Source organism: Ostrea edulis, chromosome 2, assembly GCF_947568905.1.
Source record: "Ostrea edulis chromosome 2, xbOstEdul1.1, whole genome shotgun sequence".
Taxonomy (NCBI): Eukaryota; Metazoa; Mollusca; class Bivalvia; order Ostreida; family Ostreidae; genus Ostrea; species Ostrea edulis.
Window position 1 is genome coordinate 43,368,671 of NC_079165.1, and position 19,640 is coordinate 43,388,310.

The 19,640-nt window shown below is 35.8% G+C and overlaps 1 protein-coding gene across 20 annotated transcripts in view; it reads right to left on the reverse strand.

Moving 5' to 3' along the window:
• Positions 1-7,480: 7,480 nt before the first annotated feature.
• LOC125667072 (titin homolog) overlaps positions 7,481-19,640 on the reverse strand; it is a 79,515-nt gene continuing 67,355 nt past the window's right edge. For 5 of the 20 annotated variants that reach the window (XM_048900391.2, XM_048900396.2, XM_048900392.2 and 2 more), the window contains 14 exons: positions 18,544-19,396; positions 18,103-18,256; positions 17,567-17,590; positions 16,627-16,994; positions 16,071-16,265; positions 15,728-15,898; positions 15,458-15,598; positions 14,953-15,101; positions 14,287-14,463; positions 13,158-13,763; positions 12,682-12,840; positions 11,884-12,180; positions 10,620-10,643; positions 7,481-8,829 (listed from right to left, as the gene is read on the reverse strand). In XM_048900391.2, coding sequence (XP_048756348.2) covers positions 8,275-8,829; positions 10,620-10,643; positions 11,884-12,180; positions 12,682-12,840; positions 13,158-13,763; positions 14,287-14,463; positions 14,953-15,101; positions 15,458-15,598; positions 15,728-15,898; positions 16,071-16,265; positions 16,627-16,994; positions 17,567-17,590; positions 18,103-18,256; positions 18,544-19,396 — 3,873 coding nt within the window. In that variant the 3' untranslated portion in view covers positions 7,481-8,274. Of the gene's footprint in view, positions 8,830-10,619; positions 10,644-10,833; positions 12,181-12,681; positions 12,841-13,157; positions 13,764-14,286; positions 14,464-14,952; positions 15,102-15,457; positions 15,599-15,727; positions 15,899-16,070; positions 16,266-16,626; positions 16,995-17,566; positions 17,591-18,102; positions 18,257-18,543; positions 19,397-19,640 lie in introns of those variants that run through there. The other 15 variants (XM_056154115.1, XM_056154114.1, XM_056154121.1 and 12 more) reach the window with 12 other exon arrangements.

A 19,640-nucleotide genomic window follows, 5' to 3' on the forward strand; every position in this document is an offset into this window, starting at 1 on the left:
TTTTCTGATCACCCGTATTCCGCCGTCCGTCCGTCTGTAAACTTTTCACATTTTCAACTTCTTCTCAACAACCACTGGGCCAATTTCAACCAAAGTTGGCACAAAACATCCTTAGGTAAAGGGAATTCTGAATTGTTTAAATAAAGGGCCAGGCCACCTTCCAAGGGGAGATAATCAAGAAAAGGTAAAAATAGGGTAGGGTCATTAAAAAATCTTCTTCTCAAGAACCACTGGGCCAGAAAAGATGAAATTTATATGAAAGCTTCCTTATATAATGCAGATTTTAAATTGTTAAAATCATGGCCCCTGGGGGTCAGGGAAAATCTTTAAAAATCTTCTCAAGAACCACTGAGCCAGAAAAGCTGAGATTTATATGAAAACTTCCTTATATAATGCAGATTCTAAATTGTTAAAATCATGGCCCCCGGGGGTCGGATGGGGCCACAATAGGGGATCAAAGTTTTACATACAAATATATAGGGAAAATCTTTAAAAATCTTCTCAAGAACCACTGAGCCAGAAAAGCTGAGATTTATATGAAAACTTCCTTATATAATGCAGATTCTAAATTGTTAAAATCATGGCCCCCGGTGGTCGGATGGGGCCACAATAGGGGATCAAAGTTTTACATACAAATATATAGGGAAAATCTTTAAAAATCTTCTCAAGAACCACTGAGCCAGAAAAGCTGAGATTTATATGAAAACTTCCTTATATAATGCAGATTCTAAATTGTTAAAATCATGGCCCCCGGGGGTCGGATGGGGCCACAATAGGGGATCAAAGTGTTACATACAAATATATAGGGAAAATCTTTAAAAATCTTCTTCTCAAGAACCACTGAGCCAGAAAAGCTGAGATTTATATGAAAGCTTCCGTATATATTGCAGATTCTAAATTGTTAAAATCATGGCCCCCGGGGGTCGGATGGGGCCACAATAGGGGATCAAAGTTTTACATACAAATATATAGGGAAAATCTTTAAAACTCTTCTCAAGAACCACTGAGCCAGAAAAGCTGAAATTTATATGAAAGCTTGCTGATATAATGCAGATCCTAAATTGTTAAAATCATGGCCCCCGGTGGTCGGATGGGGCCACAATAGGGGATCAAAGTGTTACATACAAATATATAGGGAAAATCTTTAAAAATCTTCTTCTCAAGAACCACTGAGCCAGAAAAGTTGAGATTTATATGAAAGCTTCCTGATATAATGCAAATTCTAAATTGTTAAAATCATGGCCCCCGGGGGTCGGATGGGTCCACAATAGGGGATCAAAGTTTTACATACTAATATATAGGGAAAATCTTCTTCTCAAGAACCACTGAGCCAGAAAAGTTGAGATTTATATGAAAGCTTCCTTATATAATGCAGATTCTAAATTGTTAAAATCATGGCCCCCGGGGATCGGATGGGGCCACAATAGGGGATCAAAGTTTTACATACAAATATATAGGGAAAATCTTCTTCCCAAGAACCACTGAGCCAGAAAAGCTGAGGTTTATATGAAAGCTTCCTGATATAGTACAGATTCTAAATTGTTAAAATCATGGCCCCCGGGGGTCGGATGGGGCCACAATAGGGGGTCAAAGTTTTACATACAGATATATAGGAAAAATCTTTAAAAATCTTTTCCCCAAGAACCACTGAGCCAGAAAAGCTGAGATTTATATGAAAGCTTCCTGATATAGTACAGATTCTAAATTGTTAAAATCATGGCCCCCGGGGGTTGGATGGGGCCACAATAGGGGGTCAAAGTTTTTTTTGGGTTTTTTTTGGGGTTTTTGTTGTTGTTTTTTTGTTGTTGATATAGTGCAGATTCAAGTTTGTTAAAATCATGGACCCCGGGGATTGGATGGGGCCTCAAGGGGGGCATCAAAGTTTTACATACAAATTTATAGGAAACATCTTTTAAAATCTTCTTCTCAAGAGCCACTGAGCCAGAAAAGCTGAGGTTTATATGAAAGCTTCCTGATATAGTACAGATTCTAAATTGTTAAAATCATGGCCCCCGGGGGTTGGATGGGGCCACAATAGGGGGTCAAAGTTTTACATACAAATATATAGGAAAAATCTTTAAAAATCTTCTTCCCAGAACCACTAAGACAGAAAAGCTGAGATTTATATGAAAGCTTCCTTATATAATGCAGATTCTAAATTGTTAAAATCATGGCCCCCGGGGGTCGGATGGGGCCACAATAGGGGGTCAAAGTTTTACATACAAATATATAGGGAAAATCTTTAAAAATCTTCTTCCCAAGAACCACTGAGCCAGAAAAGCTGAGGTTTATATGAAAGCTTCCTGATATAGTACAGATTCTAAATTGTTAAAATCATGGCCCCCGGGGGTCGGATGGGGCCACAATAGGGGGTCAAAGTTTTACATACAGATATATAGGAAAAATCTTTAAAAATCTTTTCCCCAAGAACCACTGAGCCAGAAAAGCTGAGATTTATATGAAAGCTTCCTGATATAGTACAGATTCTAAATTGTTAAAATCATGGCCCCCGGGGGTTGGATGGGGCCACAATAGGGGGTCAAAGTTTTTTTTTGGTTTTTTTTTTGGTTTTTTTTGGTTGGTTTTTTGTTGTTGATATAGTGCAGATTCAAGTTTGTTAAAATCATGGACCCCGGGGATTGGATGGGGCCTCAAAGTTTTACATACAAATTTATAGGAAAAATCTTTTAAAATCTTCTTCTCAAGAGCCACTGAGCCAGAAAAGCTGAGGTTTATATGAAAGCTTCCTGATATAGTACAGATTCTAAATGGTTAAAATCATGGCCCCGGGGGTTGGATGGGGCCACAATAGGGGGTCAAAGTTTGTTTTTTTTTTGTTTTTTTGATATAGTGCAGATTCAAGTTTGTTAAAATCATGGACCCCGGGGATTGGATGGGGCCTCAAGGGGGGCATCAAAGTTTTACATACAAATTTATAGGAAAAATCTTTTAAAATCTTCTTCTCAAGAACCACTGAGCCAGAAAAGCTGAGGTTTATATGAAAGCTTCCTGATATAGTGCAGATTATAAATTGTTAAGATCATGGCCCCCGGGGGTCGGATGGGGCCACAATAGGGGATCAAAGTTTTACATACAAATATATAGGAAAAATCTTTAAAAATCTTCTTCCCAGAACCACTAAGACAGAAAAGCTGAGATTTATATGAAAGCTTCCTTATATAATGCAGATTCTAAATTGTTAAAATCATGGCCCCCGGGGATCGGATGGGGCCACAATAGGGGATCAAAGTTTTACATACAAATATATAGGGAAAATCTTTAAAAATCTTCTTCCCAAGAACCACTGAGCCAGAAAAGCTGAGGTTTATATGAAAGCTTCCTGATATAGTACAGATTCTAAATTGTTAAAATCATGGCCCCCGGGGGTCGGATGGGGCCACAATAGGGGGTCAAAGTTTTACATACAGATATATAGGAAAAATCTTTTCCCCAAGAACCACTGAGCCAGAAAAGCTGAGATTTATATGAAAGCTTCCTGATATAGTACAGATTCTAAATTGTTAAAATCATGGCCCCCGGGGGTTGGATGGGGCCACAATAGGGGGTCAAAGTTTTTTTTTGGTTTTTTTTTGTTGGTTTTTTTGTTGTTGATATAGTGCAGATTCAAGTTTGTTAAAATCATGGACCCCGGGGATTGGATGGGGCCTCAAGGGGGGCATCAAAGTTTTACATACAAATTTATAGGAAAAATCTTTTAAAATCTTCTTCTCAAGAGCCACTGAGCCAGAAAAGCTGAGGTTTATATGAAAGCTTCCTGATATAGTACAGATTCTAAATGGTTAAAATCATGGCCCCGGGGGTTGGATGGGGCCACAATAGGGGGTCAAAGTTTGTTTTTTTTTTGTTTTTTTGATATAGTGCAGATTCAAGTTTGTTAAAATCATGGACCCCGGGGATTGGATGGGGCCTCAAGGGGGGCATCAAAGTTTTACATACAAATTTATAGGAAAAATCTTTTAAAATCTTCTTCTCAAGAACCACTGAGCCAGAAAAGCTGAGGTTTATATGAAAGCTTCCTGATATAGTGCAGATTATAAATTGTTAAGATCATGGCCCCCGGGGGTCGGATGGGGCCACAATAGGGGATCAAAGTTTTACATACAAATATATAGGAAAAATCTTTAAAAATCTTCTTCCCAGAACCACTAAGACAGAAAAGCTGAGATTTATATGAAAGCTTTCTGATATAGTGCAGATTCAGGTTTGTTAAAATCATGCCCCCCTGGGGTAGGATGGGGCCACAATAGGGGATCAAAGTTTTACATACAAATATATAGGGAAAATCTTTAAAAGTCTTCTCAAGAACCATTGGGCCAAAGAAGTTCACATTTACATGAAAGCTTTCTGACATAGTGTAGATTCAAGTTTGCAAAAACCATGGGCTCCAGGGGAAGGTTTGGGCCATAATAGGGACTACGGTTTTACATGCAAATAGATATGGAAAATCTTCTGACATGGACCAAGGTGACTCAGGTGAGCGATGTGGCCCATGGGCCTCTTGTTATATGATGCTGTAATTCATTTTAAAATTTTGTCTGGGTTTATTTTTCAATTTACTTTCAATATCATCCATAGTGAGTAATTGAGTAGCTCATTCAAACAGGGTTTGGAATCTGACCTAGCCTAGCTGCTATGATCTTGAATGCACGCGCACATCTAACAATTTAAGATGTGAAGTGCTGCAATATCTACTAGTTCATCAGAACCTTGCTCTGGTGATGGCTACCCGAGGTTGAAACTAGTCGACCATAAATACAGAAGCATTTTCACTGATGTTGGTTTTCCATTTTTGAGTCGACCTACAGAACAGGGCCTGTAGAATACCTATGATATGTAACATTAGAAATATACTGCAAATTAACCTTATAATGGATCCACTGTCCAGGCCCTGTTCTTGTCCATTTATTTGCTTGATAAATTTTTCAAGGTCAGAATTTTATTGGTTCTTTTCTACTTTTGGAGGCATTCATGTTGTAGAAAAACATGTACAGGCACATCGCATCGTTTTCAAAGAGGTTTGGGGAGGGCAGCCAGAGGAGAATACACCTTGTCTGAATTCTTGACGAGCATTAAAGGAGAAAAAACAACATCCTAAATCATGTGAGTGGGAGAGCATCTACAATGATCTCGGAAACTATTTTTGTCCATGCCTCCATTACTTAAATCAAGGGAGTTGGGCTCTCGTCCTTCATTAATGGAGTCAATATTGAATAACTTCAGCAGACTTTCTAATTACTACTTAACAAATATAGTAAGGGGGCAGTCTTTATTTGGATATGAAAATAATGGAAGAGCAGTATAAAACAAGATGTGTTCTCAAAATACATTTTACTTTATCATTATATATTGCCCTGGAATCTGGGAGGACTTTATGTACATTATGATAATGCGTGCAATTTGTCTCCTCGTTATATAGAAATATTAGAGAAATATATAGGGGGGGGGGGGGGGGGGGGGGGCAATGAATTTCCAAATAACTAGTCAATCGAGTCCCAACCTTTTGATTTAAAAACCACTGGAGGTCATCAACTCTTTAGGGGTACCAGTGTACCAATTTTGATGTCCGTCATCAAAGGTTTCACAAGATATCGAGTGGACAGTATTTTCCTATGTCCAGAGTAGTTGGACCCTTGACCTCAAAATCAATAGGTCATCTACTCCTTGGGTAAAACCAGTGTACTGAGTTTGATGACTGTCAAGCAAAGGGTTTTCAAGATATTGAGCAGACAATATCTTACTATGTCCAGTTTGACCTTCTGGCCTCAAAATCAATAGGGAACATTTACTTCTTCTGGGAAACCCATGTACCAAGTTTGATGGCTAAAAGACAGTATATTCCTATGTCTAAAGTAGATTGATCCTAAGCCTTGTGACATCAATATCAATTGGGGTTTATCTACTCTCAAGGGGAAACCTGTGAATAAAAAGTTTGATGACTGTCAAGCAAAGGGTTTTTGCATGGGCAACACTTGACTACAGGTGCAAACCTATAAGGATAGGCAGAACAATGACATGGAAGAAGAATTTCTCAATAAAATTTTCTCGTACTTGGTAGTAGGGGACACTCAATATAAACATGTTCAAAGTATGTGAGGAGGATGGGCATTACAGGCATAGAGGAGTTACCTTGATTGAAAATTGATTAACATTAATTATTAGTCCCTTTAGACTTTCTCTAAAATTGATGTCTGTCAGAAATCTACAGACTACAGGGAATAGATACCCTTTAAATATTTTTTTCTGCATCTTTTCAGATTTTGTGGTTTACACAAAAATATGATGCACAATATATAATTATAATCTGCTGATTATAAAGTCTCCCAAACGAAGTACTGGCTGTATAAAATGCCCCCCCCCCCCCCCCATACTACTATTTCCCCTTGCACAAAATCCTTACTAATTCTATTTAAAAAATCTAAGTCACAAGACCTTGGTTTTGAAAAATTTCCAAAACCCTCCTTTTTCTTTTAGTAAAACTGGCCTCACTTGACCTTGATCCTATTTTGTAGGTCCCAACATCTCATCATTTCTGAATATCCAATGTCCTTATCAGTCTCGGTTCTACAAGTTTTTATGATCAAGATCAAACTCACTGGAGTCTCTTGACCTTGATTCTAGTTTGTAGGTCTCGTCATCCTCTCTTAACACCAATTTTATATGTTCCAAGGTCAGAGGTCAAGGGAGACACTTGACCTATATACTAGTTTGTAGGTCCTATGCATCATCCTCTTTATCATTTCTAACGATCCCATGTCATTATTAGTCTCAGTTATCAGGATATATCACTTTCTATGCTCATGGTCAAAGGTCACTGGAGTCCCATGACTCACATATTAGTTTGTAGTACCTGTCATTCTCTTTTCATTTCTGAAGACCCCAGGACTCTATTATATTTGTCAAGTTATATCTGTTGAATTTTGAAATTAATTTTTTTCCTCAGAGTTCTATGTTAATTAGCCCCTACTCCCATTTGAACCCCCCCACCCAATGTAGTACCCCAACCCCCATCAGTCTAAAAACAAAAACTTATTTGCACAAATGTGACATCACAATGTACAAATATTACATCATAGGTTATAGGTTACTATAAGATGTGACATAGTTTAGTAGGCTACAATGTCATAGCTAGTAAAGCGACAACAGCCAATGCCAATCACATGATCAGTGTCCTACCTATTCTTGAATTCAACAAAGGTTATATTTGTCCACTTCAATGAGGACTAATGACAACTTTCTGATTTGAAGAAAAAAAAATTCCCATATCAACCATGGATTCCAACCTGCATCCACTAACTCATAGTGCCACAAAATACCCTTCCTAAGATTGTAAAAAATTAACCGGCTACCAATAACTTGAATCGTTGGATTTATCACATTACATATCTACAGTGATTTATACTAAGGTGTGAAATCTCCATATTTAATGCATCCTCTAAAAATTCAAAAGAAACAACCAAAATTGTACTGAAAAATATTATTTTAATGAAAATTTAAATGTATGTATTGCACTTTATATCATATAGTAGAAGTATCTATTTTCTGAAAGTTTGATTGATATGTATCAATGTGATAAAAAGTACAATGATATGAATCAATCAAAGGCTAGTTAACATGATACCCATAGGAATGTATAATATCAAGATGTAAGAGAAAATATCATTGGTTATAAATAACAATAGACATTGAACAATCAAGAGTACAATAGAAATTTTCATATTATATGTACACAAATTCACAGCAGTTGAAAATAATTCATTTCCAGTAAAAAATAAAATAAAAATGAAGTTAACAGTTTATCTTTGAACTCTGTTAACATCTACATGTACTTAGTATGTAGTTGGGGAAGAAAATACATACAAAATATTAATACAACTTTCCACTTCAATACTACATCACAGTGCACCAGAATACCAGTCCTGGACCCTTCTCCTTGTACAAACCCTCCATTACAGTGTAAATCAGGTGAACAAAGAAAAATATGCACCGATTAGCCTAGTTAAATGACAGTATCGTGCTGATTATATCCAATATAAAAATAAGGTACTCAGTAATATGTTAAACCAATAATATTGCATATATTGTCATAGGATATTTTATGAATAGTTTGTCTCATTCCACAGCAAGACATATAATATCTATAAGAATATATTCAGCAGAAATGAGTGTTACGAATGTATTAGTATTAGGTTATACTATGTTATATAATGTAGAATGTACGAGTCCTGTTCCCTGATTTCATAAAAAAATTGTCATTTATTCATCAACATGTTCAACCATATCTGGAAAGTCTTCCTCTTTCGTTTCTTCTCCATGAATACGCTTCTCCCAGAATGAGGCTCTAGCCGTTGTACACCCGAACCTTATTCTTGTTTTGCCTTTAGGTTGAGAAACTGAAGATGATGCTTTAGGTGCATTATGGGACTGCACATTTGACCTTGACCCAGTGTCACTCTGATCATGTGTCCTTGACCCTGCAGTTGTTGGCTGATTAGTTTGTGATAAAGGAGGTGGAGGGGCAGCTTTGGTTTTTGTACTAGTTACTACCTTTGTAGACTTGACAGTGTCACTCCAAGATTTCTCATGTGAAAATTCAGGGAAAAATTCTCCTTTCTTTTCAGGAAAGATCTGGGTGGGTTCAGCATTAATCTGTTTTGTCCCTGGATGTTTTGAGCTCAAGGTCACAGTCAAAGTACTCTTTCCTGGGGTAGATGCATCTGGGGATTGAATAGGTTTTGTCATGGGGGATGAGGAGTTCCTGTATTTTTCAAGTTTCTCTTTGGGGACACTACGACCAGTTATGCTGTGTACCTGTAAATGGCATATTGAAAAAAGATCATATTTAGATCATTTCAGATTGTACTTTAGTGATATCCTGAAACATTAAAACATTTTTCTTAAAACCCTTACAGATTTGGGAATATTTTTTTTTGGTGCTAAATTTTAGATGTTTTATGAAATAACATTATTCCAATATTCAAATAAATATAAACGATTTGAGAAAACTTTACAAATAAGACGCTAGTTGACTGTTGAAATTTTTCATGTATTTTAATGGATACACTGTATAGGGGTATGTATTCATAAATAGATATTTATTATCAATAATATATCTGTAATAATAGATATTTTTGATAATATACTATATATACTAGTAGTCAAAATAATGAACATGAAACTAGTTAAGAACAACTGGGTTCGTTTATACATGTACCAACCTGTAACCTGAAAGAAAACCTTAGTACAACTTACATTTAAACGTTAAATTGTTAAACTCTCTCCACAGTATTAACTTCTACTGGAATTAGAACTAGATAGATTCTGACTCATGAAGAAAATAAGACAAGTAATGCTAATTTATTTTTGTTCTACCAAGTGATGCCAAACGAAAAAAGAAAAGAAAAAACAATTATCCTCATAATAAGATCTAGCTGAGTCACCATGCTACATAATCTTAAAGTTTGTTGACTGTTTCTTATGGCTGAACTTTCCAAAAGCTTTTAATTTCAAACTTAAAACAAATCAATCTGTCAATTAAAAAAAATAAAGCAAAAGGAAGGGAAAAAAAGTTTTGATTTCTTTGCAGAATAAAACAGATCTAAGTGGGGAAATGTAGATACATGTGGAGAAGTGACTGTGCAATTTCTTGTAACATTATGATTTAAAGAGAGAATTCACTAATACAATGTACTAAAAATGTGAATTTAAAGTAAATGCTAGATGAATGAAAAATTACTACAAAACTGACACATAAAAAAAAACCAGTATGAAATTCAACTACTAGATCGATCAAGTTCTAATTCCTTGGTTCAGGATTTCATGCTACACTCATTCTTTCGACCTTTATAGAGCATTGTAGAATTTTGCTTTTAAAACCTTCCATTATTGGAAATTTTAGTGTCCCCTGTACTTCTGTTAGTATCACCCATCTGTCCAAAAACTGACAAGCATTGTTATTTTCATTTTAATTCAAACCACTGTCAGATTTCCAAGCATCTGTCAGATTTCCTGTAAACTTGCCGTACATACTGCATACGAATTTAAAAATAAAACTGTATTCCAACAATTTTTTGTTACAACTTTTATTCACCGATGGGAAATGCCCTTCAGCATGAACTGCATTCATTATGTAGGTCTGCTTTCTTGGACAGTTTGTGATGACAAAATAACCATGGAAACTGTTTGCTCATGAATAAATATTTGTTTACAGCATAAAGAGCAAATGATTTTCTCTCAAAAGTATTTCACATTATCATTATATGTTCCCAGGATAATCTTACAATGGAAAAAAAATTCTTTAATTGGAACCAGAATCATATGAAACTTCAAACTGTTGAAATCATATTGCAAGATTGATCTGATATTGATAAAACTCTCTTGAATGTCCCCCCCCCCCCCCACTTTCCAAAGAAAAAAAAAACTACAATTATTCTAAAAGTTGCAAAATACAGCAAAGCTCTACATCTATTGAGGCACACTTTTACAGCATTTAAAAAGAGTAAGTTTGTATATAGCATTGTAGCATGAAATTCAAACTGCTTCAGTACAGAGATTAAGTTTAGAAGCACACTTCTATGCGTTGTGTAATATTATCTACTCACCCCTGAGTCTAGAACATTTTCAAACTGCAAATTATGTTTCAAAAGTTAGGCATGCATGCAAGTGGTCTTAGTTGTACTTGGGTATACATAAAAAAGCAATGGATGTTCTGTCAAAAAATATTTTTTTTGGTTGAAAATTTACAGATAGTGAGATACAAGAACATGGTATATTTCCAAGGGAGATAATACAACTAAGCAAGAATAGAGCACATAGCACCTGGATTAAAATTGTTTTATTAAGAAATGAAGAACAATTGTAACAAGGAAACTTTTTAACAACATGTGACATATTTAATCTTAACAAGCACCAACACTACTCTAACAATACAAATATATTAGCTATTCATTGTCCATGATAATTTAAGTTATTTATTGTACAATGGTTAAATAGCACCATGAATGTGACTAGTATTTCACATCTTCATATCACGAGATTCATATGCCAATATATTATGATATCAGCATGGTAAATCTAATACTTACTTGAATAAAACATGTAATTAATGATAGCATTGAAGTTTGTCAGATGATGCTGTGGTAGCGATAAGCACATGTAATAAGAAATTTACAGTTATATTCACAGCAAGCCGATTACTATCATATAGAAAGAATAGAAGAGACAAGAGAAAATCTCAACCAGCATTTAAAACTGTCATCAATGACATATTTTGTCCAATCCATTATTCTTTGTTACAAAGAAAACTACTACTCAAGAGATTTTGATGTTAGTACATAAAAATAGATATACATGTACTGATATGTTGGACTAATATAGGGAAATTGGGAAGGAATACTGGAGGATAATTCTAATCTAAACCAACAAATTCCCCCTCTGAGATAGATAAAACAGAATGGTGAATTTTGCTTTCATTGATCACAATGATTAAACCCATAATCAACTTCATCACGAATCAAACTTTAAATAAATTGACTTTATCAGCATCAGAAAGATAAAAAATATTTCATTATCCAAAATAAATTCTTATTTCTTGAAGAACATCATTCTGTGAACACATTCATGTGATTTTCATGCAATTTCTGTGAACACAATTTTTGTGAAACATATTTAAGGTGTATGATTCACACACAATATTTTGTGACTACCAAAGATTTTATGACAAATGTGAATACATATATGTATTATCAATTGAGATGCGATTAAACAATGTTTGTTAGCAATCAAGTGACTGTTAGTCATTAAGCAACCACCACCATTTTCACTAGCTATGACTTGGCAGCATGCTAAAAGTTAACGTCTGCTAACCCGCTTCACTGATGAAGAGTCGTTTCCCTTCCCAGTGCTGAACAGGGCCTTCAGGCGGTTCACAGATGGTAGCTCTGCAACTCCCATTTCCTCGTTGAATTCTGTGCGACTCTCTGGAATGTCCATCTCACTGGACTCACCAAACATCTGTGTCTGTTGGGGTTTTTCTCGGATGGAGGAAAATCCCGAGTCTATGGAGAGACTTGGGGATAGGCTGCTGATGCTCTCTTCTGTTGTGTGTCCAGTGGTTATAGACGGACAGCTGTTCAAATCCAACTGTCGCTCCACATTGACAACCTAATCAATGTACAGAATATAAGGTGATTCAACTTTACATATAAATAAAACAATGCATAAAAATGTACAAACAATAGATTTGTCATGAGGCGCAAATATATGATGCACTCTATAAACTGTGCAGTCATTCATGCTATGATACATCTAAATTGTGTAAATTTTTTTTTAGCAAAAATGCAGATTTACACTGTCCCATGTTTATACAGCATTCACTAATGTAGTCTACTAAATAAAAATATGATTACAACAAAATCAAAAAGATTCATATATATACACAAAGAGGTCACAGGAAAATTTCTTCAAGCTGTTACAAAACACCAATCACTTTACAATACTATAAATATGTAAGGCACACTCAGAAAGGTCAAACACAGAAAAACAGTTCATATTAGGAGTATCAAAAACTATTTATTCTATAAAAGATCTCTGTCAATGAACAACAAGTACAAATGCATTGACAGAGCAGAGCCAAGACATTTCCAGACAACATGCATGTCTTACACGCTGTTCCGTGAGATTTGTGTGTGCCACAATTAAAGCCACTTCATCCTCTAGGTCTTCAAGTTTTCTCTTTTGTGACAGAGGAGTGTGTTTTAAGCTATATTCTAGGTTCTGAATTTTTTCCTCCAAATTACAGATGTGGCCAAATGCAATGTATATCTGTTGCACAAAAATGACCAACAAAACATGCTACACTTTCCAATTTTATACAAAATATATTCAAATTGATTCAATTAAGCGTATGAAAAATTTGGCCTTACATTTATTACTACATGAATCTGAAGAATGAAATAACTTAATCTGTAAAAGTTCTGAATTATAGTAGTTCATTACATAAACCTCTGTATAGGTTTCAAACTTGTCCGATACTTTTTATCTTATTGGGTAAAATAGTCCTGTGCTTAACCTACACAAATAATATCACACAGAATGTGGACTAAAACCCCGGTATCTATATATAATTCTGTAACACTCACCTCCTCCTCAGTTGCCTGGAGACTCTCCTGGGGCACAACTCTGCTTCCTCGGGGTGAAAACTGCGGTACTTTAACCTCCCAGTGTCGAGGAGAATTTTTCTTCTCACCCTGCACATAAAAGTCTCGTCCATACAATTCCTCAGATATCTCCTTCGGACCAAAGTTCACTACTGATGGTTCTTCATCCTCATTGGATAACCTAGTCTCTATCACAGATTTCTGAAGTATCCTTGAGGCAGGTTCTTTCACAGTTTCATAGGTCACATGATCATTGTCTGTCATTTCCGAGTGTTCAGATAAATCTAGGTGTGGGACATTTGTTATTGGTTCTGATATAATATTTTCTGCATTTTTCTCATTAGACTTCATAAAGTGTGGGACATTTGTTACAGATTCTGATACAACATTTTCTGCATTTATTTCAATGTCCATAAGGACATTGTTATTAACCTGGTCCTGCTGTGATGTGGGAGATAGTGTGCTCTCCTGTGGAGAGCTTGTTGCAAATAAATCTTCATCTGGTTGGGTATTGATGAGATTTTCTGTGGATTTCAACAGTTGTAAGGCAGATGAGGTGGTATTACGTATATTTGATGCTGCATCCTTCTGCAAATAAAGTATTTAAATAATAGACATAAAATTCACAATTTACGTTCTTAATTCTTGGAATTATATTATTTTAGAACTTTGTTTCCATAACAAATATTAGAAAACTAAAAAGTCAGCCTTGAATTCATTGTAAATTCATGTCAATAATAAGCATTATTGTGACCTTGATATCTCAAAATCTCCAAACATCTTCCTTTTACTATCACCTATCTTTGTATTAAATAATAAGTCTGAAGGGTTAAAATACCACTTATCACATTGCAAAAAAGTATTGACAGATATGAGATAGATGAAATATTAACAACAGGGTTTCTCCATTCTCAGTGTGCATCCCTGGTAAAATTTTGCTTTCGAGTACTAACAAATCAGTATATCATAATTTTAAATCACTTTTAAATTCATTAACAATTGGGAAAAAAAAATCATTGATTGAAAGTTTTTCAGTGTGCATGCACATGCAAAATTAAATACAAACACAAACACTCTCCTTTTCAAAAGCCATCATGCACTGAGCCCTTACCATGCTGTTATAACTCTCCACACCCTCACGCAGATCATGCTTAAGCAGAGCATCCTCATCAGCAAACTCTGAGGGAGGAGGAGGGCGAGGAGTTGATGACTCACACACTTCCATCTCAGCCTCAAATGAGGAGAGCATGGCATCAAACTGATCCAGTGAGGAGTGCATTTCTGCCAGCTGTTAGTGCAAATGGAAGCATTAGTCACCCACAAACCCACGAGAGAAAGAAAGACAGGTTGTGTGATATTTCTTGTGAAGGTTGAAGCCCCACCTGAGTTCAAATGTCACAATTTGCTTGGGGATATTCTAATTCAACATGATGTTATATTAACTGCTGTATAACAAGAACTTAAATGTGTGTTACAATTTAACTGGTATGCACTTGCATTGATTTGATCATTTTTAACATTAATTTATTTAAATCAATAAGAATTAAAATTCTTAAGCAAAGATAAGACCCAATTCAATTGGAACTCTATATTTCAGACAAAATTTATCAATCACACTATAATCAATTCTCCAACAGGCATGAGGTAGAACTTTTTCACCATTAAATGATCATATTGAATATCACCCAGCCCATTAAATGTTGACCCATGTTTTGTTAGTGTTAACACTATGTCCAGACACCAGTGCTTTAAGTTGTCAGTTTACAGATATGCTTACTTTGTTGGCAGATTCCACCATGCTTTGGGTTTCCTCCTGGACTTTCTCGTGGGTCATGAACAGCTTTCGCCCCATGTTGGACAGTTGTTGGTCATCCTTGGATTTGATTGGTGTGGAGTTTATCATCACATTTGTCTTGGGGGAGGCATCTGTATAACATGTAAAGTAACATATATCAACACTTCTATGCAGGAATACTAATGCATGATTTTGAATTAAAAATTTGGTGATCTAATATCAACCATTAAGATAAGCAACAGAATTCTGTAAGAGAGCCAAGTACATATGCCTCTGCTGAGGACCAAACCCAGGACTTCTGGCATGACAGTACAGTGCCATACCGATCAAGCTAAAGGGTTAACCCACTAGCCAGAGCTAGTAGGAAAACCACGTATCTAACACTACCACAATTCCATAAGAAAATCCAGCTACACAGAAGTTTTCCTTTCATGTGATACAACTGAAAAGTAATTCCTTATAGCTGTACTATCTCAATGACTGTTACCGAGTTCTTTGGACTGAACAATCAACTGGGCTGTGGATTTTGTCTCCCCTGCAACATTTTTGGCAACAACCCAATATTCTGCATCATCGTCAGGGGTTGCATATTCTATATTCAAAAGGTAATCTCTATTTCCAAACTTTTCTGCAAAATAGGAAAATATAACTTATTAATAAAACCAACTTTAAACAATTTCCCAAAACTCTACACCCTTTGTGCATATTAAAAAATACTTCTGAATCACTGATTGTGTACATGACATTGGACACATACCTATTTTGTAGTTTGTATCATTTTTCAGCAGGTTACCATCTTTGTACCAGACAACTCTTGGAAGTGGATAACCTTTGACCTTTGCCCTAAATTTGACATGATGACCTTCCTTAACCTCTTGATCTTCAATTTCTTTCAAGAACTCGGGTTTCTTCATTTCTTGGTTATTACCTGCAAATTATTACAGTAGAAATACACGGATAAGAACTATACCTATTTTCGTAAGGATTGATAAAAATCAGTGTTTCAAAAATGGAATTCTTGTGAGAAACACAATTTCACTGCAATGTGTTGAGATGCTATTCATAGGCAGAGGTAATCACAGACACAAGGAAAGACTTACTTCTAATTTTGAGTATGAAGGACTGAGAGCAGTGTGCCTTTTCATTAATGGCCATACACATCAGCTGTCCTGCCATACTCTTGGCAGTGTTGAACACCGTAGCACCATGTCTGTTGTTGTCCTGAGTGAACTCATAATCCTCTGAATCCTCCAATTGCTGTAAATCACCATCCTCTACTTTGTACCATATCACGTCTGAAAAGAGTTATCTCCCTTTGTTAACAGTAAAATCCTTCTGCAGGTGTGACCATTTACCAAACGAAATAATTGACTGAATTGATTTTGTAACACAAAACACTTTTTAAAAAAAATACAGCATGTTGCATGATGGATCGGGTTGTTAATTATTGAATAAGTGATACAGTTTTCTTTGTGAGTGAAAATACCTGCAAAAAATTAAAATGTGTTTTTGGTTTTCTATAGAATTTGCTACAATTTACACCAGACATTTTACTGTCTAACAGGTATATTATAACATTATGGCTGTATATCAGGGGGTAATTGTCTACATTTCTATGCAAAAGTATATGTCCACTTGTTCTTAATAAGAGCATACCTATTGGTTCAGTTCCACTGACTCTGCAGCTAAATTTAGCTGGTTCCCCCTCCTTAATTGTCACACTTTCTGGTGGGATATCAAATTTTGGGTCATCTCCCTCCGCTGGAATCAGTTCCTCTATGTAGGTGGGCTCAGTTCTACTGGCGCTGGACTTTTTGGAGACAGAGGTGTGTCTAATTGAAGTGTCTGAATCTATTGTCTGCACACTGGTAGAGGACAATGGGCGGAGGTATGGGGATGATGATGTCATCCGGGTTGTGATTCTGGCTATTTCATCCACAGATTTGGCAAAGAAGGATACTTCATCATCTATTAAATTTTCTTCGTGACCTTCAGACAGGTCATCAGACATTTGATCAACATCCCTGTTAAAACATATCAAGAGTATGGCAATGAAGGACATGATATTCGTAATCATTTTGTATCTCTTTTCATTATATGAAGTAAATCACATAAAGTTTCCACCGTTATGTAAAAGACCTACCTTCCCATGAGAGCAAAAACTATTTTCAACAATAAAAACCAGAACATTTTGAGCCACAAAATATATGCTGTTACACTAACATGTATGTATGGGATAGGGGGTATTCTAAATGATAACACTTAGTTATCTCCTAGATACTTTTGAATCTGTGCAACTACCTAAATGATAAAACATTTGTGAGTGAAGATCTATAAGAATGTACGTGCATAGGTTTTGGGGTCTTTAAAATGCATGACAAGGGCAGATTAGAACAAAATCTCACATGTCGATAACAGAATACCTTAACTGTCTAAACATGAAGGAGGAGCAACACCATGTAATTCACTTGAAAATTTCCTTAATAGAATTTGAGGGTAGTTTACAAAGAATTACAACAACAAAATGACAAAGTGCCAAAAAAGCAATCAAACAGGTTGAGGGTGAGATGAAAATGTGTACTCTCAGTGCACTTGCCTGGAATCTGCCTGCTCATCAGCACTAAAAAAAGGTGCAGCATAGCAAAATAAAAGAATCATTACCACTCTAAATATGAGACAAGATGGTACTTTAATTAGCTAAGTAATTAAGTTAAGTCATGACATAAAGTCCTTTTTGTTTAACCCATACCATAATAATGTCTTCAATACTAATGTGAAGGTTAATTATAATCAATTTAAAACAATTTTAACTAAAAAGATTGTGTTTTACTCAAGACAAAGCTATTCATGGCAGTCATATCAAATTGGAAAATTTCTGCAACAACTCTCTCTCTCTTTTGTACTTTGTATTCCACCTAGTATACATTCCTGTCTGCAGCTGCTCACCTTTAGGAGTGTATTATAATTTAACCCTAATCAAACACAGAACGAAAACCCTATAAAACCTCACAGTGACTCTATGTAATAAACAGATAGAGTAAGCCATCTACCCACACAGTTATAAATTCTTCACCATTTAAATTTATTAACAAGGCTGAACAAAAGTAAAATTTCATTGGATGATTTCCATACCTGTTTCCCACCCTAGCTGCAATATCATCATCTGGCTGAGGAACAGTAAGGTATACCTCATCCAGGGTCCTCCCCGCTAGCCCCCCACCCCCCAGACTGGAGTATGGAGAGAGGTTAGATCGGTTAAAGATCCAGTTGTCACGCCAACTCCTCTCTGTATAAAAAAACAAAAAAATCAAACAGTACATTGATCTAAACACTTCAATCTATACTTATATCATTTAATGCTTCCAAAGCTAACTAATTTAATACTAAGGCCAACTTAACAAAAAGATCCAATGAATGTACATGTGCATCTAAAATGTATTAGAAAACATGTTTTTTTTTATTTCCAACATAATTTAATTTTCTCCTTCATTTGTCTTTGATTGTGCTTAAGTAAAGTTTGACTTAGAATAAAGGAAGTGATGGGCCACAGTTTTCCTCACTTAATGTGCTTACCTTCTGTGGACCTGGAGTTTAAAGAAGTTTCTTCCTCATTTTCCTCCTCCTGGTAATTCTCCTCATCCTCCTCAAGGATCGGAGCAAGATTCATGGATAACAAATCTGGGTCAACCTCATTTTGGAAAAATTCATTGTCTTCATAATCGTCTGAGAAGTCGGGGAGTAAGTATTTCTCAGTGTCATGCAAACGGTCATAGGTAGACAACCGCGACACAAATTCACTCTTTGATTCCTCACGATTCACAGTCACAGGTTCAATCGGTTCCTCATCAAATTCAATCTCTTCCTGAATTTCATGAGTCTGAAGCTCATGTCGAGGTGATTGGATATCTTTGGCAATACGTCTGAGTTCTTCAAAGTCCTGATGTATGTTATTGGTGTGAACACTTTCTGTGGTTATGTCCTCTTCTTCTACCTCTCCTGAAATTCTCTGATCCACCTTCTCACAAGCCACTAGATCCTCATGATTTTCAAGGTCCAAGTCTTTTACACTTATCACTTCGAAACTACTGTCATCTAAGGTTCCACATACTGGTCTTAATACATCCCTAGAAACACTATCATCTGCTGGATGTAACCTATTTTCTGAATCACTCACAGAATCACTAACATCTAAATCATCAACGTCTAATCTTCCAGAATCGCTGTATCCTGAGTGCGAGCGGCGCTCAACTTTAGTCACCACACTGTTCTCCTCATCTGATGAGGCACCTCGGCTTGTGAGATCGGGGTGAGATTTGTTGTCCGAGTCATGAGATCGACCATCCGTCACTTGATTTGTTAAAGCATTACCATCAATGTAGTCTAATGGAATGTCTATATTTCTATCTCTACCAAAATTTTCTAGTACCTGAAAAGAAAAGGAAACAATCAGATTTAATTCATTTTTACAACCTGTTACATAACTTACAAAAAATAAAATCATGAGACAGACATAACGTTTGAATGGTTCAACATATTTCCTTACAGGCTTGACATTTTCTTTTTGAACAGGAAATACACAAAAATTGACCTTACTGTTAAGATAACAAAGTAAACATGCACAATAATGCACACAACAATTATTTCTGATGTGTCCAACATGATGATCAAAA